Genomic DNA, 23,990 nt, shown 5'->3' on the forward strand with positions numbered 1-23,990 from the left:
GAAGGAAGGTGAACTGTTGCTGTGCCTCTCTACTGTTCTGCTGGGGCACTGCAGAAGGGTGTGTGCCGGCAGTTCACGTGCCTCCACCTGAGGGGCCATTTGCAGACGCAGAGCTGACCCCAGTGTGGCACCAGCAGGGCCCTTTCCCAAGGGGTGGACAGAAAGGTTTTTGGAGAGTGATGCCTGCAGCTCTCCAGGACTCGAGAAAGCGGTGGCTCTGCACTAGTATTAAATATATATATATATATATATATATGTATGTGCATCCATACGTCTTCCTGCCAGGAGGATAAACCATTTTCCTGGTTAAATTGTTGTAGAATCTCTTCTGAAACTCTTAACTGTTTTGAGAACGTTAAGTGTGTGTCAGCAGAGTAAAACTGCCAGATGACAAATGTAACAATCTGCCACTTAACTGAACCAGGTAGTTCAGATTTTTGCTGTTGAGTGGAAGTACCTGTAGCTCTGGTTCCAGCACACAGACCGATTTGGTTGGCTGCCACTTTCTGTTGTCTGCCTAAAAGCTCTTTATTGGGAGGATAAAGAGTCAGAGATACATGCAGACGTTTTCTTTATTACTCATCTTGTTTCCCCTGAATTTTTTGAGTTTTCAATGCCAGTCATAAGTTCACTTTCCCCAGCCGACTGATGAGCTTGTCTCGAGTGGCAGGGCCGTCACGTCTGTTCACAAAGGGAGCAGAGAAATGTGGAATCTGTTTTACAAGTTCTTGTTTGTTCTTGAAGAATACACCCCCCCCCCTTTTTTAAAAAAAAGAAAGAAAAGCGATAGCTGCTCTCAGTGATCCAGTTTATTTGTGTTTCCCTGATCTTTTCTGGATGACTGCATCATCCTTTTCTCTTCCCCCTCAAAAAATTCAATAAGTGTTGCAGCTAAATCTGAGTATATTATTTCTTCGGGCAGAACACTTCACCACAGGGCTAAGAAATGTGTGTTCCAGAATGAAATGGAATTCTTCTGAAATCATTCTGTAATTCCATGTATCAGCAAGATGCTGTCTCTTTCATGTTTATTGAATTACGCAGGCATTTTATGTGCCATGGAAGAGGATGTAGATTAGGATGAAATATGTTGCTTATTAGCATTAAACCCTTGTTGACTTTGGTTTGAATCTCTTAGGGGATGCAGCTCGTCAAGTATGTTGAATCTATTTTGCTCAAAAATGCCTTTTCTCTGTTAGTTTTGCTCACTCACAGGAGAGCCCTTCATAAGTGGCCGAGTCCTTCCCATTGTGCTGAGGCTGTGTTCTGTCTCCTCGAGGACTGGAAGCATGAAAAACCGCACTGATGTAGCATCAGGGTAGCTTTAAGAGGAGGTTCTGTTTTCCTTCTGTGCACAGAAACAGCTTATTCACAGCATTCTCTCCAGAAGAAACTCCTTGAGTGTTCTTTTTAGCCCATCTCACATAATAGGGCCTGAGAACGAGCTCATCTGATGGCTCTCCCTCCTTGAAGTGCAGCCTGGTACTGTTGTATTTCAACGATGAAAATGTGCCTGACCACCTGGAACTGCCTTTCCTCTGCCCAGGCGTCGGAGAGAAGTTTTCCACGTGGGAACCAACCAAACGGGAGCTGGAGCTGCTGCGACACAACCCTAAGAGAAGGAAGATCACCTCCAACTGCACCATAGGTGGGTGGAGGGCGCGGCGCGGAGCTCGGCTGCCCACCCTGCGGGCCGTGCCCTCCGGAGCTGAGAGGCGGGTGTGGAGTGTGGTCACCTGAACACTCATCGAGGTGCCCGACAGCTGCTCCGGGCACCTGCTGCCCGCCAGGGCCTGCCCCGCGGCCTTGCACCTGCGCGTGCGGGAGGACTCGCGCTTATTTTGGCCTTCGGGGAGAGGGTGATAAGTGGGAGAGTGTTCTCTGAGTTTTCTGAGAACTAGGGAAAGAAATTGTCAAAAATGAAAGGAAGCTTTTTTCCCCATCTTTTTGGAGAGGCTCTTCTCCTGACCTGGCCTGCTGGTGTAAGAGGTGACTTCGGGTGGTTCTGTCACAGCTGACGGTGGCTGACGTGGGAGGGATGACAGCAGTGAGCATTCCTTGAGACAGTCATGTAAAAGTGTTCTGAGAAGTAGGAAAAAAAGTTTGTTTCTTCTTGCTCTTTTCTTTTTTTTTTCTAAATGCAATTTTATTGAGATGTATTCACACACTATATCCATTCAAAGTGTGCAGTCAGTGGCTTACAGAATCATCATATAGTTGTGTATTCATTGCTACAGTCAATTTTAGAGCATTTTCACTACTTCAAAATAAAGAGAAAAAAAAAGAACACCCAAAACATTCCACATCCCTTCCCGCCCCCTATTATTTACATATTTTCTGTCTTTATTTTGTTACTCATCTGCCCACACCTGGGTGAAGGGTTTGTCGGTCACCGGGCCCACGGTCACGCGGTCACTCGATAGATCTTGCTTTCCTGAGGACCGGGTGGATGAGCAGAAGAAAGTGAGGGCACCTGTCGGCATGGGGGTAGCACTGCCCCGGCGCGTCGGGGACTCCCTGCGGGAAGCGGGTGCCTCGGTGACGCGCTCCCCGTCTGCCCCCCAGGTCTGCGAGGGCTGATCAACCTCGGGAACACCTGCTTCATGAACTGCATCGTGCAGGCCCTCACCCACACGCCGCTGCTGCGAGACTTCTTCCTCTCCGACAGGCACAAGTGCGAGATGCAGAGCCCCAGCTCATGTCTGGTCTGTGAGATGTCTTCGCTTTTTCAGGAGGTCAGTGCTGTGCTGCCTTTTGCAGTGCAGCTTTCCTGTAACTTTCTTTTTGCCCTTTTTTAAACAATGAAGTAAGGGTGACTATAATAGAGGAGGGTGAATTGTCAGAAACTTAGGTAGTGAGGGAGTACTTCATCAGTACATCCATTACGGATGGCATGTTTCTTTCCAAAGGAATCGTCAGGTGGGAGACATGTAGCTCATGAGTTTTAGGGGCACACTGCATGGTAAAGAGCTCTTCAAAAGGGGGTGTCAGCTGTCCCTCTAAACGCTCAGGATTCCGCTTTTACAGGCCTGACGTCACAGTGAGGCGTCTGTGCTTTGGGAGGTCGGAAGGATTTGTGCGTGGACGGGCACATGCTGGTTGCTTGCTTTGTCCCGCAGGAGGGTGGGTCTTCTCCTGTGTTGCCAGACCTTTCCGTCGGTGCTCCACGTTTGCTTCGTGCCCCTCTGCCCTGACCTTTCCTACGATGAGTGCGCGGCCTTGGAGAGCTCGGGCCCTGGGGTGCAGCCTGAAGGAGCCTCGGCCTGTGCCAGCCAGGAGGCTTCCAGCAGGTTCTCAGAGCCGAAGGGCCTGGCCACCCCCGGGAGACGGGGTGATGCCTGCCTCCTGGCCGCGGAGAGACTGCAGACGTAGATCGAGTGCGGAGCGGGCAACGGCAGCGCAGCCGCGCCCGGCATCTGCGGATTGCTCAGGCCCTGCCTGCCTGCCCCGGCCGCGGAGGCGGAGGTGGAGGTGGCTGTTGAGTGGCCTCCACAGGGCCGTCCCCCGCCTCGCCCAGCGCATTCGCTCAGCACCCACAACGTGGCGGAGCCGACCGGCACCACAGCAGAGAGGGGAGCATAGGGCTGTGGTGGGGCCGAGACAGGAGAAAGAAGGGTGAAGTGTGGAGATCACGGGAGGTTCAGCACACACATGGGCTACTATTACGCTGCTGAGGTGACAAATCCATCTGTTACATTGGTTTTGTTTTTTTCAAGGTAGAAAGTAACATTTGCATGACTTTTACTGAGATAAAATATACATGACACAAATTTTCCCATTTTAACCATTTTTAAGTATACAATTCAGTGTTGTTAATTATATTCACAGTGTTGTGCTCCCATCCCCACCATCCATTACCAAGACCTTTTCATCACCCCAAGCAGAAACTGCCCCCACCCCCGGTGACCTGTAATCTACTTTCTGTCTCTGAATTTGCTTGTTCTAGATACGTGATACAAGTGGAATCACAGGGTTTGCCCTTTTGTGACTGGCTCCTTTCACTCAGTGTTTTCAAGGTTCATCAAGGTTGTCGGAATGTCTCAGAACATCATTTTTTTTTGCAGCTGAACGATACTGTTGTGCGTCCAGAACACGTTCTGCTTCTCTGCTCCTGCTGACGCACACTTGGGTTCTTCCACCTTTTTGCTATTGTGAGCGCTGGTGTACAAGTGTCCGTTCCGGTCCCCACATTCGGTTCTTCCGCGTGTGGATCAAGGAGTGGGACGGCCGGGACACCTGTTAATTCTATTGGATGGTCTTTCAAATGCAGGTGTATTGGGGTGTAATTTATATTCGGTGCTGTATGGCACTCACCAGTACCACAAGCAGGAGCGGTTTCCCGATCCCCCTCCCCAAATCCCCTTGTGCCCTTCTGAAGTCAGCCTCCCGCCCCAGCCCCGACAGCCCCGGTCTGTCTGCTGTCGCTGTGGGTCCCTTTTCCTGACTTCCACGGAGGCTGACGCATCTGAGAGTCGTCCTCGCTGAGCGTGTCGCTGAGCTGCTGCGTGTTGCTGAGCGAGTCCCCTGTGTGGATGTCGGCGGCGCGGTCACCTTCACCAGTTGAAAGACATTTGGGTTGTTTCTGGTTTTGAGCAATGATGAATAAAACCACCGTAAACATTCATGTACAGGTTTTTGTGCGAACATAAGTGTTTCTCTCCCGTGTATCTCTCCTGTTATTTAATTCTTTAGTTTCTCTTACTAGTGTCTTACAGTTTTCAGTAGACGAGTCTTGTACATGCCTTGTTCTGTTCATCCATAAGTGTCTTGTGTTTTTGGTGCTAATGTGATAAAGTACTGATTAGTTCAGTTTCTAATTGTTTGTTGCTAGCATCTGGGAATCCAGTTAGTTTTGTATATTAGCCTTGTGTCCTGTGGCCTTACTAAACTTACTTTTTAGCTCTAGGAATTGTTTATATAGATTCTTGGGTGTTTTCTACACAAACATGCCATGATAATGAATAAGCAAGGTTTTACTTCTTTCTTTCTAATCTTTATGCCTTTTATTTCTTTTTCTTGCATTGGTGTAGCAGCTAGGACCTCCCATGTAATGCTGACGAGGAGCGGCAAGAGCGGGTGGATGGACATCCTTGCCTGTTCCTGATAGTGTGATTTGGCTCATGCTGTTTTCCTCGGATGTGTGTCAGCAGACTGAGAAAATTTCCCTCTAATCCTAGTTTGCTGGGAGTGCGTTGTCATGAATGGATGCTACATTTTTAAAAATCTTTTTTTCCAAAACTATTGAGATGGCTTTTCTCTTTTATTTGCTAATGTGGTAACATTCATTTATGGATTTCAAGTGATGTACCAATTTGACGTTCCAGTTTGGAACAAGGGGTATCACTGAGATGAAGAGAGCTATTACGTGACGATAAAGGAGTCTTCTAGATCCTGACTGATTTTCATGTACTTGGAACGAGTTTTGAAATCTCCAGTGCTCTTTGTGGATTTGTCTGTTTCCTCATTCATTGCTGTTAGTTTGCTCTTTGTGCCTCCCGGAGCTCTGTTATTTGTCGCGTGTGTGTTTAGTACTGTTGTCTGCTGCTGGCCCAGGGGTCAGGCCTAGAGAACCAGTGACCTGTCGTGTGGCCTCGAGGTCCCTTTCTCAGTGTAGGCAAGAGGTGCTTGTGCTGTTCCGTTTAGAGATCTGACCATTCTGTGGCCTTTCTGTCTCATAAGCTTTTGTAGGTGTGGGTTTTATAGCCAATATAATGGAAACGCTGCATATTTACAACTTATAGGAGTTCTGTATCCATCTAAAACACTGTCACCACCCGGTCCGAGATGCTGTACATGACTGGCCGCTCGGCTCTTCTCGGGTTCCGTCACTCGTTACTTCTCTCTGTTAGAATTAGCAGTCACCTGTTTCTCCTGTCTGCTGACCATAGCTCTCAGTTCTCTCTACAGATGAGTACGTTAGCCTCTCTCTTCTTTATGGCTGCTCCCCACCCTCAGCTTCTGTTCCTAATACCATGACGTGTAACCCCAAGCCCCTTAGGAATTTGAGGCTTCTTGCTCCCGTGCCGTCTCCTTCTGCTTCCTTGTGGACAGCTGTGGGTTAGTGCAAAGTGAGGGAGCGCCTTGAGGCTGTAGGCCATTCTGGAATTTGAAAGGGGCGCATAAAGCTAACTTCAGTATCATCTATTCATAATAGTGTATTTGTTGCTGTGTGCTTTTGCTTCCATGATCAACCTTAGCATCTGTAACATAGATTTATTAATCTGTCCTTAAGAAAGGCACTTTGTACACATATTCCAAGCAAAATTATAGAGGTTACCTCAGAAGGTAAATCCAAAACGCAAATATCAAGTGGTCTCACGTGTTCCTGCTGCCCTCTCGGAACCACCAGGAGCCTCAGCGGTAGGCTGCGCTGCGGGGTCTGCGGACTGGAACATGCAGTGCAGCGGCCAGCCACCCAGCGGGCAAGCGCTCCTGAGTCCTGCCCAGCCGTGGGAGAGCCTCTGCCGACACCCCGCAGGCGGGGCCTGGGCGTCGGTGCTGGGCGCATGAGCCTGTGTCGGTTTGGCTGGTGGCTTTTGAATAAACCCATGTTGGCAAGCTGAGTCACTTTTATTTGCATTTGATCTGTTAGCAAGTCATAAGTCACCATTTAGGCTTATGTGTGGAAAACTAGGTGCTGAGAAGGGAGAAAACAATTGTAGACTCAGAAAGTCCAAGGAGCCTAAATAAAAATACAATTAAATAAGGTAAATTGAATCCTTTCCCTCCGCCTGGCTGTAGAAAGTCTAGGCAGGTTAGAGGCCCCTTTGGGGCGTGTGCCTTATGCTCTCTCTCCTTCTCCCCGGAGCAGTTCTACTCGGGGCACCGGTCTCCCCACATCCCGTACAAGCTGCTGCACCTGGTGTGGACGCATGCGCGGCACCTGGCCGGCTACGAGCAGCAGGACGCCCACGAGTTCCTCATCGCCGCGCTGGACGTCCTCCACAGGCACTGCAAGGGTGAGGGCCGGCCCGGGCGGCGGGATGGCTGGCAGAGGGCTCGCGAGGAAGCACATGGCCTGATTCCGCTTGAAATGTCTGAAAAGAAACGGGAGCTTTTCTTGGGAACTGGGTCGTCATGGTGGCCAACTCGGGCTCCTGGGAAGGTCCTTTAGCCCAGGATGCCCTTGGGAATGTACTTTTCCCTTCTGGGATCGGACCTGCCAGGCATCTTGCAGTTTTCCTTTGTGTCTTCCTAATAAGTGTTTTCCTGTATCCCAGTATCTTATCCCGTGAGACCCTCTGGGTAGCACTTCTCCCTAATCTTAAATTCTCTAGGCACCTGCTGTCAGAAGGCCCAGTGGCCATTCTTTATGCCTCTGTAATAGTTTAGCTTCTTTTAATGCAATTTTATTGCAATATATTCATACACCATATAGTCACCTAAATTGTACAATCAGTTGTTCACAGTATTATCACATAGTTGTGCATTCATCGCCACAGTCAATTTTTTGAACATTTTCATTACTCCAAAAAGTAAGAATAAAAATAAAAGTGAAAAAGAATATCCCAAACATCTCATACTCCTTTCCCCCGCTATTATTCATTTATTTTTTGTCCCTGCCTTTTCTACTCATTTGTCCATACACTGGATTAAGGGAGTGTGAGCCACAAGGTTTTCACAATCACACTGTCACATTCTATAAGCTTCATAGTTACATGACTGTCTTCAAGAATCAAGGCTACTGGGTTGCTATTCAACAGTTTCAGGTATTTCCTTCTAGCTATTCTAGTACACTAAAAACTAAAATGGGATATCTATATAATGTATAAGAATAACCTCTCAACTCCATTTGAGATCTGTCAGCCACTGTAACTTTATTCTGTTTAATTTCTCTTCCCCCTTTTTGTCAGGAAGGCTTTCTCAATCCCACAATGCCGGGTACAGGCTCATCTCTGGGAGTCATATCCCATGTTGCCAGGGAGATTTACACCCCTGAGAGTCGTGTCCCATGTAGGGGGGAAGGCCGTGAGTTTACCAGTTGAGTGGGCTTGGAGAGAGAGGCCACGTATGAGCAACAAGAGAGGTTCTCTGGGGGTGACTCTTAGGCATCATCATAAGTAGGCTCAGCCTCTCCTTTGCAGTAACAAGCTTCGTAAGGGCAAGCCCCAAGATCAAGGACTTGGCCTACTACAATGGTAGTCCCCAGTGCTTGTGAGAATATCAGGGATTCTCCAGGTGGGGAAGTTTAATGTTTCCACATTTTCCCCCTGTCCCTCAAGGGTGTTTTGTAAATACGTTTTAATTCCATGCCCAGGTTACTCTGGGATATAATGGGACTTCATACTAACCTGTACAAACTAACCAGATCTCACCCCCTGTTCAGCGTTGCATGTAATTATGTTGTTTGAATAAACTGACCATACAAGCTAAATTATATAGCCTGCTACAGAAAATATAGATTTTGCACCAATAAACTTCTCTTCCTTTCGTCACACAGAAGTTGAAGTTTTAAAGCACAGTCATTATCATCCTTTTCCCTTCAGTCTGCTTTACCTCAGTTCTAATCAAGTCCAGTTTGTTCATGACTATAATTGAAGTCTGATCTCCTCTGCAGCTCCTGTAACATTTGCTGTGTGGAGTAGTGCTGACGTTCACAGCTGCCAAACTCTGGCTCTGACACCTGAAGTTACAGGGACTGACCATCTCAGAATTTAGGGATAACCATTACAACTCAGGAACAGATGTGACTGCTGTGAGAGCTTATAAACTAGGAACCTTTACCACAAGCCTTCCCCTGATAACCTGTGCTCTAAGATTCAATTCTCAGAGTTTGCACATTATAGTTAGTGCATATTAGTGAGGCGTTATAATGTTTGTCTTTTTGATTCTGGCTTATTTCACTCAACGTACCATCCTCAAGGTCCATACACCTAGTTGCATGCCTTACAACTTCATATCTTCTTGCTGCTGCTTGGTATTCCATTGTTTGTATACACCACAGTTCACCTCCGTTCATCAGCCTATGTACCCTTATGCCACCTCTGTCCATAGCAAATTGTGAATACTGCTGCCATAGACACCAGTGTGCAATGTCCACTCATGTCCCTGTTCTCAGTTCTCCAAGTATATACCCAGTAAAGGGGTTGCAGGACCAAATGGCAACCCCATGGTTAGCTTCCTGTGGAACCACCACACTGCCCTCCAGCTGGGCTGCTCCATTCTGCTTCCCTACTAAAAGGGAATAGGTACATCCCTGTCCACATTTTCTCCAACACTTGTATCTCTCTGTTTATTTTTTACTAGTTTTGTTCACATAGCATATAATCCACCCTAAGTAAACAATCTGTGATTCCCAGTATAATCACATAATTATGCATCTGCCACCACAATCTATATGAGAACATTTCCATCTCTTCCCCAAAGAAAGAGAAAAGAAGAAAAAAAAATGAAGAATAAAAAGAAAAAGATAGAAGAAAACTAAAAATACAATACAGTGAAAAGTTCAGACAATATCACCACCACCAAGAACCCCACTATCACTCCCTTATATCCCCCTCTTGTAGACATTTAGCTCTGGTATGTTGCCTCTTTTACAATTAATGGAAGCATTTGACAATGTTACCATTAACTATAGACCCTAGTTTGCATTGATTGTATTTTCCCCTATACCATCCAATTTTCCACAGTTGCAATGTTGACATTCATTTGTTCTCGCTCACTTAAAAACATTCCTATGTTTGTACATTTAATCACCATCATTGACCACTCTAGGTTTTGCTGAATTATACAATCCCAGTCTATATCTTCTGTCTTTCCTTCTGGTGTCATACATGCCCCTAGCCTCCTATTTTTTTAAAAAAAAATTCAGTTTTATTGAAATATATTCATATACCATGCAGTCATCTGTGGTGTACAATCATCTGTTCACAGTACCATCATATAGTTGTGCATTCCTCATCCCAATCTATGTTTTGAACATTTTCCTTGTACCAGAAAAAGTAAAAATAAGAATAAAAAATAAAAGTGAAAAAGAACATCCAAATCACCCCTCCACCCTATTTTTCATTTAGTTTTTGTCCCCATTTTTTTACTCATCCTTCCATACACTGGATAAAGGGAGTATGATCCGCAAGGTTTTCACAATCACACTGTCACCCCTTGTAAGCTACATTGCTATACAATTGTCTTCAAGAGTCAAAGCTACTGGGTTGCAGTTTGATAGTTTCAGGTATTTACTTCTAGCTATTCCAATGCATAAAAATCTAAAAAGGATTATCTATATGCATAAGAATGCCCACGAGAGTAACCTCTCGACTCCATTTGTAATCTCTCAGCCACTGAAACTTTATTTCGTTTCATTTCACATCCCCCTTCTGGTCAAGATGTTCTCAATCCCACGATGCTGGGTCCAGATTCATCCCCGGGAGTCATATCCTGCGTTGCCAGGGAGATTTACACCCCTGGGAGTCGGGTCCCACGTCGGGGGTAGGGCAGCGAGATCGTCTGCCGAGTTGAGCCTTCCTGTTTTCAATGGTACTCGCACTCATCTTTGTTCAGAGTACTTACAATACTGTGTTACCATCTGTTCCGGTTTGCTGATGTTGCCATTTTGCAAAACACCAGAAATGGATTGGCTTTTATAAAGGGGATTTATTTGGTTATAAAGTTACAGTCTTAAGGCCGTAAGGTGTCCAAGGTAAGGCATAAACAATAGGGTACCTTCATTGGAGAAAGGCCATTGGCATCCAGAAAACCTCTGTTAGCTGGGAAGGCACGTGGCTGGTGTCTGCTTGCCCCTAGGTTGCGTTTCAAAATGGCGTTCTCCAAAATGTCAGCTTTCTATGTTGTCTTCAAAATGTCTCAGGTGCAGCTTCTCTCCAAAATGTTACTCTTAGGTGCTCTGAGGTCCTTCTCTTTGTGAGCTCTTTTTGTAGAGCTCTAGTGGTTAAATTAAGACCCACCCTGAATAGTGGGGTAACACCTCCATGGAAATTATCCAATCAAAGGTCTTGCTCACAGTTGATTGAATCATATCTCCATGGAAACACTCAATCAGTAGGTTCCAACGTAATCAACACTGATACATCTGCCCCCACAAGATTGCATCAAAGATAATGGCGTTTTGGGGGACATAATACTTCCAAGCTGGCACATCATCACACACTATTATGCTATCCATTCATTTCTGGATCCATACAATCAGCATCAAATGCCCGATTTCTAAACTCTTTCTATCTCCTGATGACCTGTGTTCTCAGCTCTCAAATTTTTCTCATCAATGTTGGTCCATTTTAGTGAGACCATACGGTATCCATCCTTTTGTTTCTGGCTAATGTCACTCAACACAATGTCTGCTGTCTACGATTTTGTCTTTTGGATTTTATATGTCATATCTTATTTTATTTTTATTTTTTCCTCTCTCTCTTTTTACCCTTACTGATAGTCTTCATTTCTACACTCTTAAACTTCTCTCTCCTGTCTTGTCCTATCTGTCTGTAGTGCTCCCTTTAGTATTTCTTGTAGAGCAGGTGTCTTGTTCACAGACTCAGTGTCTGTCTGAGAATATTTTAAACTCTCCCTCATTTTTGAAGGACAGTTTTCCTGGACATAGGATTCTTGGTGGTGGTTTTTCTCTTTCAGTATCTTAAATATATCACTCCACTTCCTCCTCGCCTCAATGGTTTCTACTGAGAAATCTGCACATGGTCTTATCGAGCTTCCTTTGTGCGTGATGGAGTACATTCATGCACTTCATGCTGTCATTCATATTTTTTCATATGAGACCCGGCTCATATTTTTCCATTCTTTTCCCTGTCTGTTCTTTTGTTTGTAGGATTTCAGGTGTCCTGTTCTCCAGCTCAGGAATTCTTTCTTCTGCCTCCTGAGACCTGCTGTTGTATGTCTCCATTGTGTTTTTCATCTCTTGTGTTATGCCTTTCTATAAGTTCTGCAAATTGTTTTTTCAAACTTTCGAGTTCTTCCGTATGTTTGCCCTTCATCTCTTTTGCCATCTTCCCTCAACTTGTTGATTTGATTTTTGCATTGATTTAGGAGATTTGTCTGATTAATAATCAGTTGCTTCAGTTCCTGTGTCTTGGTTGAAGTGTAAGTTTGTTCCTCTGGCTGGGCTGTCGCTTCTTGTCCCTCACGTGACTCCTGCCAAGAACAGGATGTTCTCAGGGAAGAGAGGAAACGTGCCCTGATTTCCCACAGATGAAGGTCGGCTCTCTGGGTTGCCCGCCTCTCACGGGTTTCCCTCAGATGCCTTTCTGTGCCAGTGGACGCACTCAGCTCGTGGAAGCTGTTGCTGCCCTGGGTCCCGGGCACTCGTGGGAACGCGCTGTCCTCTCCCTGCAGGGGACGACAGCGGGAAGAAGGCCGGCAACCCCAACCACTGCAGCTGCATCATTGACCAGATCTTCACCGGCGGGCTGCAGTCCGACGTCACCTGCCAGGACTGCCAGTAAGTGCAGCCGCCGCCTCTGCCCGCACATCACATCCTGCGGTGGGGCCAGCGCGCGTGACCCTGTACACCGCGGGAGTCACGGCCTCCAGACCGGAGCGCACCGGGTGGGTTTGTGACCCTAGGGGAGCCGTCTGTTTAACCCCAGTGCCCTGACAGGAACACCTGGCTGTCGCTCGTGTTAATCAGAACCCACCGATGGATTACCACTTCGCAGCTTGTGCAGGATAGACCGATTATTGGAAAAGTCAGTTTTACCCAGAAGCATTTATAAATGCAGTTTTTGGTAAAGTAGCCCATATTGTTTGGGGCCATTGTCCTAGCACTCTAGACCCACAGTTTTGCCCTTAAAATCCGGAACTTCATTCGCAGATCAGCAGGAGATGGCCTCAGACTTAAGCCCTGGGAAATCTGTCGTAAGCTTCCCCAGTCCCTGAGTTTCCTTTCTTACATCCTAAGTGCATCTCTGGGAAGGGATTGGCTCTGTCAGCTAGAGCATGAGCATAGCTGTCAGCATGGGGTGCTGTGCCCGAGGGGCCACACTCTTGGCGTGAAGTCTGTGGGGTCTAAGTTACTACCCAGAGTGGCATTTCCTGATCCGTCGATTCAGAACCTCTGGGAATTTATACTTTTTAAAAAGTCCCCAAACGATTGTGAAGCTCTTCTGGACTTGGGAACGGCTGCTTTGGGAGCAGGTTCACCCTCATCCCTTCTCGGGGCCCCCTGGGAGCCGGGCACATGGGTTGTGAGCTGGGTGTGTGGTGCGTGAACCGTACGTGTGGGGCGTGAGCCAGGCGCATGGGTAGGATGTGCGTGCTCCCACGTTGGCCAGTGCTGCCCGCCTCGGACCCGAGGGCAGAGCTGTGAGGGGGAGTTTAAGCCCTGCCCCGGCTCTCGGTTTTCATTGCCCTTGTCTCCTTCCACCTCCAGTGGCGTCTCCACGACAATAGACCCGTTCTGGGACATCAGTCTGGACCTGCCGGGCTCCTCTACCCCCTTCTGGCCTCTGAGCCCGGGGAGTGAGGGCAGCGTGGTGAATGGGGAGAGCCACGCCTCGGGGACTACCACCCTCACCGACTGCCTGCGCAGGTAAGCTCCGGCCGGTGCTGCCTCCCGGCGATCTTGCCTTGAGGCTGCTGGAAATGGCGGTGGCTCGGGTCAGACCCTGGATGCAGGCCAGACCAGGGTCCCAGTGGAACTTTCTTTTCGTGCCCAGGATACAGTGTTGGGAAAAGATGCGACTTTAACCCCAGGGGGATGTCATTGGTGCCTAGGAGCTAATGCTGGTTTGTCCGTTTTTTGCGAGGTGATACTTCATCTGTCTGTCTGTGTCACAAGCTTCTCATCTGCCTCTGTCTCCCATTTGAATTAACGGAGAGCCCAAGAGAAGAGCTTAGGCCTCCTCCAATGTTACATGGCATTTTCTGCAAGTTATTAAAATATTTTTGTGGTGTTCTGCAGTTAAATTCATTTTCATATTTGTGCATGTCTACATCATCAGTTTAGAGAAGGGGTAAGATTCAGGATGCAATTGCTATAAAATGTTTTAAGTAGCTAGCTGTAGCGTATAATTGTGCAGAGATCAGAAAAGCTTTCTGAATTTTATTTTTGTTGAGTTTAGTATTTCACAGACTTAGTTTTCTCTTGCTTGCATTAGTTAGGGGTTGGTGCAGGGGAGTGAGTGTCCCTCGTGTGGAGCACAAGCGTTTGCTGTTTGTCTCGCTGCTGCTCAGCAGGACACACGTTTAAAGTCCTCAGGTACGACTTTGTGACACCAAAATACCATGACGCCAATTTGTTCATTTCAGGGAGAAGGCGTTTGGGGAGTGGCAGGGGCGCAGTGTCTCTTGGGGCTAGGTATAGAGTTTAGAAAGCAAGAAAACAAGCAAAACAAAAGGATTTTTCAAGAGGAAAAAAGGCATAGTTGACATAGCACTGGGTTCTTGTGCCCTGGGGGAATAATGACCTGAAGACAGGGCAGAAACGCTCAGAGGAAGGATGTCGTTTAGTAAGTGCCTGATGTCACCTGGCTGCTGTTTCAGCACTTTGCAGAGAACCCAAGGCAGCTTTTGACTCAAACGCTGGAGGAGCCTTTACAACTGTTTTTGAGACGAGAGAATAAAGTTGAAACCTTACCAGCACCTCAGGCCTTGAGGGAGAAGCCGAACTTCCAACTCGAGTGTGTGAAGGTTCTCTCGGTCCGGAGTCTCGGGGAATTGGGGTGGAGACAAGCTGGGGTACAGTCATCGCCAGGTTTTTATTAAAAGCGGGAGGTTCCTTTTCCAATTACACTGCGCCGTCACTACAAAGCCAAGAGAAGTAACGTGAAGCTCTAGACCCCCAGGTTTTCAGGCGTGTGGCGAGGAGTAGCCCAGCAGCTCTCTAGCTTCGGGAGACGTCCCCTTGCGTCGATTCTCGTCCTGCGCCTCCTTGGGCTTTCCCGGCGGGTCCCACGGCCGCTGCAGGGAGAGGTGACGTCTCAGCTGGACCACGAGGGCTTCCTCGTAGTGGGCAGCACAACAAAACCAGCTCCTTTCCAGGACTTCCAGGGCCTCATCATGGAGCCTCTGAACCTTTTATGTGCCCTTGAGGTATTTCTCCACGGGGTGGGAGACCCCCTCTCTCCACCGCACGCCCCCCAGCGCCTGGCACGTGGTGCACTTTGGTGGCCCTGTGAGCACCGTGCACCTGCGTTTACCGTGTCAGAGCTCCTTGGCTGCAAGCAGCAGAAACTGGCTCTGCTTGGCTTGGGCAGATCAGGCTGTGAGGTGTTTCACAGCACCTGCGGGAAGGCGAGGAGAGCGGGAGCGGCTGGGCGAGCCTGAGGACACCCCAGCTCGGGGTGCTGCTCGGACGCTGGCCGTCTCCTCCCTACTTCTGCTTCTCAGTCAGTCCAGACACAGCGTCTGTGTGTGGCCCCCAGCTGCCCGGGGCCTCGGTCCTGTGCCCCAATTGCTGATGGGTGGGAAAAGCAAATACCCGGCTTTTTTTTTTTTTAACTTCCTTAATGGAAAGTGGGTCCTGTCTTGTGTAAGGATTGGAAATTCTCAAACATTGGGCTAGAAGGGGAACGGATGGATCCTTCAGAAATTACATGGCATTTTCCTTCCATGCTTCTGTGTTTATAATCAAGTACAAGCCAAGTTCTCTTCATGCCTGACATTGTGGAAATTGTTAGGTGTATTTTTTGGTATTGGGGCTGTTTGGCTTGACACGTGGTGGCAGGAAGGCAGGAATTGAGCATTTGGTTTGGCAGAGATGGGGGACAAGTGGATGTCAGCTCAAGGTCACTTGAGATAGCAGGGAAGATGGCAAATTATCAGAAGCTTCTAGAGTAAAAGGAGATGAGAAAACATCAGAAGATATCTTGATGGCTTAGCATTTTGCACTGCATTGGTGTAAAATTTAAAAATGTATGTTGTCATGAGGAGCTTTATACTTATACATGCAATGTCATTCAATATACTTATTGATCAATTGATAATAAAGGGAATTCAGTTAGCATCAAGCAGGTGAATCATAATTTGAGGGTAGTCAGATTGTTTGTACCCATAGTCTGACCTAGCTAACAGCAAAACAAGGCATCAAAGAGAGTTTGAATCTGTTATTTAAAAGAGAGCGCTCCTGCAAGAGAAGGGTCTCATCAGTCCGGTTGTTTCTTCTGTGTTTGTTTAGGGAGGAAGGCATTCGGGGGTTCCCGTGGGGAAGTGGTGGGGGTGCCGTGGCCCCTGGAGCCAGGAAGGGAGAGCGTCTGGTGCCCAGATGCTGCCTCATGAGCTCCGACCAGCCCTGGGTTTTAGCCATGGGCTGGCCTCTGGTGTTAGAATGGAAGCGTTCTTCCTGACGTCGGGGCCGGGAGGAGGCTGGGCTCGGCTGCAGCTACGGGCCTGCCCCCTGCCCGCAGCCCCCAGGACGGACCACCGGGAGGTGCAAGGGCATCCTGCACCCGCTGGGCTCCCGTGGGGCAGGTGGTGGTGGCCAGAGGCATGGTGGGTTTTTCTTGCTTTTGTTTTGTTTTGTTTTAATTGGAGCATTTGTGCATTTACTGAAAAGTCACATAGAAGGTACAGTTCCCATAGACCCCCCCATACACGGTTTTCCCTGTTGGCATTTTGCGTTAATGTGGTACTTCTGTTACAATTGATAAAACAATGTAATTATGCTATTAACTCTAGTCCACTGTTTACATTAGGGTTCACACTTCGTGTTGTACAGCTCACGGGGTTTTTGTGTCTGTGTTTGTGGTAACTCACACAGCCTAAAACTTCCCTTTTTATAACCCTTTTCAATTACACGATTTGTGGTGTTGATTATCCTGTAGTGTTGGTCCCGCATCACCCCCATCCACTGACGAAGCTTTTCCCGCACCTCAAACGGACAAGCCCCCTGATGAAACATCACACCCCTCCCCGTCCCTGGCAACCTGTATCCTGGTTTCTGACTCGATGCAATTGCCTGTTCTGCTCATTTCATACAGTGGGATCATAAACGGTGTTTTTCCTTTCATGCCTGGTTTGTTTCGCTTAGCATAGTGTCCTCAGGGTTCATGCATGTCGCATGTGTCTGGACCTCTTTCCTTTTTATGACTGAATAGTATTCCATCGTGTGCTGGTACCACATCTTGTTTATCCGTCATCTGCTGATGGACACCTGGGTTGCTTCCGTCAATTGGCAGTTGCGAACACTGCCGCTGTGAACGCTGGTGTGCAGGTAGCTCTTTGTGTCTCTGCTCTCAGTTCTTCTGGGTGTACACTGAGAAGTGGATTAACTTGCTGAGGAGCTGCCACAGTCCTTTTCCGTGTTGGCTTTTCCAGAGTCATTGCCTCACGCACGAGGGGTCCTGTTTCTCCATATCCTCCCCAACACTTGTTATTTTTTTATTTTATTATTTTTTTTAAATACTAGCCATTCTAAACACTGATATGGTATCTTGTGGTTTTGATTTGGATTTTTCTAATGGCTAATGACTTTGGGCATCTTTTCATGTATTTATTGGCCATTTATGTATCTTTGGAGAAATGTCTATTCAAGTCTGTTTCCCAGTTTTTGATTGAGTTTTTTATTGTTAATTATAGGATTTCTTTATAAATTCTGGATATTAAACCCTTATCAGATAAATAGTTTCCAAATATTTTCTCTCACCCTTAAAGTTGTCTTTTTACTTTTCTTGATAAAGTACTTTGATGTACAGAGTTTTTAATTTTGAAGTCGCATATATATCTATTTTTTCTTTAGTTGCTTGTGCATTGGGTGTAGACTCTAAGAAACCATTGCCTAGCACAAGTCCTGAAGATGTTTCCCTATGTTTTCTTCTAGGAGATTTTATAGTTTTAGTTCTTATATTTAGATCTTTGGTCCATTTTGAGTAAATTTTTGTATATGTCTAAGATAGCGGTCCCCCTTCATTCTTTTGCATCTGGTGATCCCACCACCATCTGTTGAGGAGACTGTTCTTTCCGCATTGAATGGACTTGGAAACCTTGTCAAAGGTCAATTGGGCACTGATGGTGAGGGGTTATTTCTGAATCTCAGTTTGATTCCGTTGGTCTACATGTCTGTCCTCCTGCTAGTACCATGCCGTTTTGATTACTGTGGCTTTGTAATAAGTTTTAAATTCAGGAAGTGTGCTGATTTAGAGTGCAGTGCTCTATGTATGTCTTTTAGGTCCAGTTCATTTCTAGTATTGGTCAAGTTCTCCGATTCCTTGTTGATCTTCTGTCTAGATGTTCTATCTATTGATGAAAGTGGTGTACTGAAGTCTCCAACTGTTATTCATTATTGTAGAGGTGTCTGTTTCTTCCTTTAGTTTTTTTTTTTTTAAAGCCACTTATTTCTTTAATTTTCTTGAAATAGACATTTACTGCTTTGACAATCACACAAAAAAGTTAAGAGCTTTGTGAAGAAGAGTCCAATGTAGCGCTCCTAACCACCTATTTGGAACCACAACAGACTGAAGAAATGAAAAGCCTAATCCCGTCCTTTGTCTGCTTGTCCTTAAAGCTTTGACTGTGATAACGAAGAGGACAGATTCCAGGTAGGAGGCGACTGCTGGTCCGAGCGGGAGCACCCTGGAGCCGCCCGCGGAGCCACCAGGAACCCGGGGTTCCCTGGAGAGGCGGCCGAGGAGCAGCTGGCTGTGCCCTCTAGCAGCAGCGCTTCTTCCTTTACTGATGGGGACTGAGGGGACAGGACCTTCTCTCCTTAGATTAGGCTAAAGGCAAACCTGGACTTAAAAATAAAACCTGACTTTAATAAAAACGTAAATTACACGGCCTCCAGCTGCACTCTTCTGGAGACCTGCAGCTAATGACCCTCATTGTCATTGTAGGTTCAGGGAGTTGGGGGATGAGGAAACAGGTGATGGCAGCGGATTGTCTGTTAGAAGTCTTGGCGAGGCCAAGCTAGAAGAGCACAGCACAAATCTGGATGTAAATAAGACTATTAAAATGCCAGACCTCCAATAATCTCACAGTGCCCAAACTAACCACACAGAGGGGCAGAGGGTCCCAGGCTTAGTGCCTTCGTGCGGGTCTGGGGGGCGCCGAGGGGCCACACAGAGTGCTTAAGGCATTGACAATCCTCAGCTTCAATGAACAGAAATGATAAAACTCACAACCCAGTAACTGTCCTTCAACGTGATCACGCTAGGAAGCTTTCTACTGAGTCTAACAATATGGTCACAAAACCAATGTGAAATGCTGCCTCAGTGAGGGTCTCAGTCTGCAGACACAGAATTGATGGGACCTGGTCCAATTTTTCTTGTTTATGAAAATCACTTCCAACCTTAGAGGAGTCCCGATGGCAGGAAAACATGAAGAATGGCTTTCCACTGTTGTTTCAAAACCGTGGGGGAGGACGGCACCATCCGCAGGGCCTCCTGTGTTCCTGGGAGAAAGCCTGGCGTGGAAGTGCCGTTCCCACACCCGAGCTGGGGTCCAGCAGCCTAGAAGCCAGGACGGGCTCTTCCCGAGTGCTCCACCAATCCTCCGTCCGGACACGCTTGTGTCCAGCTCTCCCCACAGCTGTGCCTTTGGCCTGATGAGAACTCGTTTAGGATAATCCTAATTTTAAAAAGGCCCCCAGAAAGGCTTTCCAGATTTGAGAGCAATTTCTTCAGGATAAAACCATAAGATTTCCAAAAAAAATAACAATCCCCCTGTCCCATTCAGTCCATGTGAAGAGCAGGTGACTTATCTGGAATCAAACGAGAGAGGAGGAGACGGCCGAGAGGGCTGTCACATCCGCCGGGACTCCGAGGAGGTGAACCTTGAGGCTGGGGCGGGGGCTCCCGCTCCCTCCTGCAGGGGCCACCTCAGGGCTCGGGCCCCATTATTCTCGAGCTCTTGCTTCACCCTTCCTTCCTCCCTGGTACATTTTTGCAGCCTCAATTTCCCTATTTTTTTCCTGATTTCAAGTACAAGATCCTTGAAGAACATTTTGAGGAATCAACTGTATTCCTGTTTCAGTGGTGTACAAAATTTTCCCTGCTGCTTTATCCTTTCAGAAAATAAAACAGACAGCAAGTACGGTTAACAACATGGAAGACTACAGCGGAATTCTAGATCACATAGCCTGAAGATGAGAGAGACTTTAAAAATATGTGCATTAAACATATTCATGAGTTATACAGAAAATAGTGTTTGCTGGATAAGTGCAACATTCATTTTCATAAAAACCATCAAGCTGGTTGATGTTAGGTTTGGGAAAAATAAATCAAGCATTCTGGCAAATGAATTTTGTCCCTTATTAAATACATCACTATCAGCTTATTTTTTGATAGAATTTAGGTTTCGGATGTCTTTTCTCTTCATATGTTTGCTCAGACTCTTGCTCCAAAAAGCGAATAATTATAATCTGTTGCGATGTAAGGTATTGTCCCTTCAACCCCTTTCTGGCCCTTGAAGACAGTGCAGAATGGAAATGGCCCCAACCAGCAGGCAATTCACGTCTCTCAACACTGCTGAGGGCACGGGGGTGAGGATGTGGTAAAGCCTCTTCTCCACGTCAATCCCTCTGCAAATTCCGAAGCCCAAATAATCACAGATGGGAGTCTGGCGAGCAGATGGGACCGTGTGCATATCCCCTGGCGCCGTCTGAGATCTTGCACAGCCACACCCGGCTGGCGTTCACAGCGTACGTGATACAGGTGGGGGGAGCATCCACGTGGCTGACACGGAGCACGATGGCATTAAAAGGACCTGGTATGGTGTCAGACCATGTAAAGGACACACTGATTTTGGATTTAGGGGCTGCAGTTGGCCACGTTAACCCAACACTGCCAGGTCAAGAAGAACTTTGTTATGTAATTCTCTGTTTTGTGGAGTTTTTCTAAATGCAAACTCCGATTCAACACACATCAGTTTGTATCCAGTAAACACAACTGGACTCTCTTCATCAGCGAATTCCAAGTTTTCTGCTTCTGGAAGCTGGAAACCTCTGTTTCTAACTTTGTGGTTGCTTTTTGTGTACAAGCTGTCAGTGTTGTCCACGTGGTCGGGGCTGAGGGGATGTACCTGCTTCGGGCAGAGCTGAACTGAACAACATGGCTGGAAGACAGCAGTCGGATGAGATCAGTGAGGAGCAAAAGCCCGTTGTCTGTCCCCGTCCTGTCGTGTTGATGATTAGAGGAGATTCTCTCTTATAAGAGCTGAACAATATATTTTATTATATCAATATAATTTTCATGGTTTTCTTTACAAGCAGGTTTCCCATAATACACCATTTTCTGTGGTGTTCTCGGGTGGGTGAAAAGTGGCCCCAGAATTGGTTCTGGAACATTAAGTAGAGAAATGCAACCAGGAAGAGTAAATTCTGTCTGCCCAGGTCACGTTCCATATAGTCAACACAGGAAACGCTATTTAACAACTGGTTGATCAGATATCTATTAAAGGTTGACTTCCCAATGTCCGGAGCCCCACACGCAGAATGACAGGGCAGCCATCTGCTCCTTCTCAGGAAACACTGACTGACTCGTCCACTGCGGAAATGACACTCGCACTCAAACGAAGCCCATTTTTCTTTCTGCTTCTCTGAATGCCAGTAGACCTCAAGGTTATAAATAGTCAGCAGAAATTTTGGGGACTGGATTCTCTTGTAAAAAAAAAAAATGAAAGATAAACCTGGATGACTGAGTATGAAGTTTGTAGTTGAGGTTTCCAGACGTTTTAGCAACACAGTGGAACATGGGAGAAAAATATTTCATCAACTGACATCTTTCACCCTGGTTAAGATGAGCTTTGAGCAAAGTTCGGGTTTCCCTTTTCACCCCCTTCTTGCTTTTCTCAGGCATCGAGTAATGAACTGTGCTGATACCCAGGAGACAATGGGTGTAGGTAGAGAAGACTTCTCAGGCAGGCTGGCCTGGGCTGAGGGTAAAACCAGACACCTGCACCTGGCCATACAGGCAAGTCGCACGACAGAGCCCACAAAAAACTGGAGACTGCTGGAACGGCAGCAGCACCACCGTGCAGCCCGGCCCCGCCAGCACCGGCGGTGGGATGATGCGAAATGAGGGGAACTCCGAGGCTGGGGCTGGGCAGGTGGCGACGGTCTTGGGCCGCTGCCCCACACAGGGCACCAGGCAGCTGGCCTCCCTCCAGTCCACGCCTGCCGTTGGCTGCACCATCGCAGGGTCCTGACCTGGCAGCAGGGCCGACGGCTGAGAATCAGCTAGGGCCGGGCCTTGGGGCTGGGAGCCACACTGAGCAGTGGGGAAGCCTCTTCCTTTAGTTGTGTCAGCATTTGCCTCATGTATTTTGGGGTATGTGGTTAGGTGCATAAATGTCTATGGTATTTCTTGGGGAATTGATCCTTTTATTAATGTACGGTATTCTTCTTTGTTTCTTGTAGGAATTTTTGAGTTGAAGTCTGTTTGGTCTGATGTTTAGTGTAATTAGCCAAGCGCTCTTCTGGTTACTGTTGTCATGGAATATTTTTTTCCATCCTTCACTTTCAACCTATTTGTGTCTTTGGGTCTAAGGTGAGTCTCTTGTAAGCAACATATAGTTGGAGTGTGCATTTTTATCCGTTTTGCCATTCTCTTATCTTTTGTTGGGGAATTTAATCCATTTACGTTCAGTGTAATTTCTGGTAAGGCAGGACTGCAGCCATTTTGTCTGTTGATTCTTGTATGTCTTTTATCTCTTATCCTTTTTTCCTTTATTGTAGCTCTCTTTTGCATATAGTTGATCTTGTGTGATATAACTGGTAGATCCGTTTCTCACTTCTGTATCTGTATGCATTTTAGTTAGTTTCTTTGTGGTTACCTGAGGGTTTGTATTAGACAAGTTAAGTCTGTAACTGTTCTAGTTTGCTAATGCTGCTGGAATGCAAAACACCAGAAATGGATCGGCTTTTATAAAGGGGGCTTATTTGGTTACACAGTTACGGTCTTAAGGCCATAAAGTGTCCAAGGTAACACATCAGCAATCAGGTACCTTCACTGGAGGATGGCCAATGGCGTCTGGAAAACCTCTGTTAGCTGGGAAGGCAAGTGGCCGATGTCTCCTCCAAGTTCTGGTTTCAAAATGGCTATCTCCCAGGACGTTCCTCTCTAGGCTTCAGCTTCTCAAAAATGTCACTCTTAGTTGCTCTTGGGGTGTTTGTCCTCTCTTAGCTTCTCTGAAGCAAAAGTCTGCTTTCAACGGCCATCTCTAAAATGTCTCTGTAAGCTGAAGCTCCTCTCTCAGTTCAGTGCATTCTTCAAAGTGTCCCTCTTGGCTGTAGCTCCTCTTCAAAATGTCTCTCACAGCTGCACTGGGTTCCTTCTGTTTGTCAGCTCATTTATGTGCGCCAGTGGTTTAATTTAGACCCACCCTGCATGGGCGGGCCACACCTCCATGGGAATTATCCAGAGTCATCATCCACGGTTGGGTCGGGCACATCTCCATGGAAAGGCTCAGAGAATTACAATCTAATCAAGACTGATGTGTGTGCCCACACAAGACTAAATCAAAGATAATGACGTTTTGGGGGACATAATACATTCAAACTGGCACAATAACCTATTAGTTTGAAAAGATACCAACTTAGCTTTAATAGCATACATAGTCCCTGCTCCCGTATCCGTCCGTTTTCCCTCCTTACGTGTTTTTTCCCATTTATATTTTGTGTGTGTCATAACACGGAAATATGATTATTTTTTATTCAGTTGTAGTCTAAACCTTATAGGAAATTAAAAGTAGAGTTACATACTGAGGATTCTGCACTGTTGGGTTTTGTGTTTCCCCGTGTAATCACAGCTCCCGGGCGTCTTCCCTGCGCCGAGCCCCTCCTGTTCTTTCCCCACAACGCAAAAGAAGCTCTTCAGGTTGGAACCCTTAGCATGGCTCTTGGTGAATGAAGTCTCGGTTTTTGTTTATCCACGAATGTCTTAAGTTCTCCCTCATTTTTGAAGGACGGTTTTGCTGGGTAAAGAATTTGGGTCTGGCAGTTTTTCTCCTTCATTACCTTAAATATGTCCTTCACTTGCTGCCTTCTTGCCACCATGGTCTCTGACGAGGGGTCAGCGCTTGGTCTTACTGAGGACCCCTTATGTGTGACAGATTGCTTTCCTCTCGCTGCTTTCAGGATTCTCTGTCCTTGG

At 46.9% G+C, this 23,990-nt stretch overlaps 1 protein-coding gene and 1 pseudogene across 1 annotated transcript in view; one reads left to right on the forward strand and one right to left on the reverse strand.

Annotated features, from left to right (window-relative positions):
* Positions 1–23,990, forward strand: part of USP22 (ubiquitin specific peptidase 22) — a 49,501-nt gene that overhangs the window by 14,603 nt on the left and 10,908 nt on the right. The window contains exons 4-8 of the mRNA XM_037808598.1: positions 1,547–1,648; positions 2,566–2,735; positions 6,812–6,959; positions 12,301–12,406; positions 13,337–13,495. Of these exons, the coding sequence (XP_037664526.1) occupies positions 1,547–1,648; positions 2,566–2,735; positions 6,812–6,959; positions 12,301–12,406; positions 13,337–13,495 (685 nt within the window). The remainder of the gene's footprint in view (positions 1–1,546; positions 1,649–2,565; positions 2,736–6,811; positions 6,960–12,300; positions 12,407–13,336; positions 13,496–23,990) is intronic.
* Positions 20,066–22,031, reverse strand: LOC119513134 (annotated as a pseudogene).

The sequence above is a fragment of the Choloepus didactylus genome, chromosome 18 (assembly GCF_015220235.1).
Source record: "Choloepus didactylus isolate mChoDid1 chromosome 18, mChoDid1.pri, whole genome shotgun sequence".
NCBI lineage: Eukaryota > Metazoa > Chordata > Mammalia > Pilosa > Megalonychidae > Choloepus > Choloepus didactylus.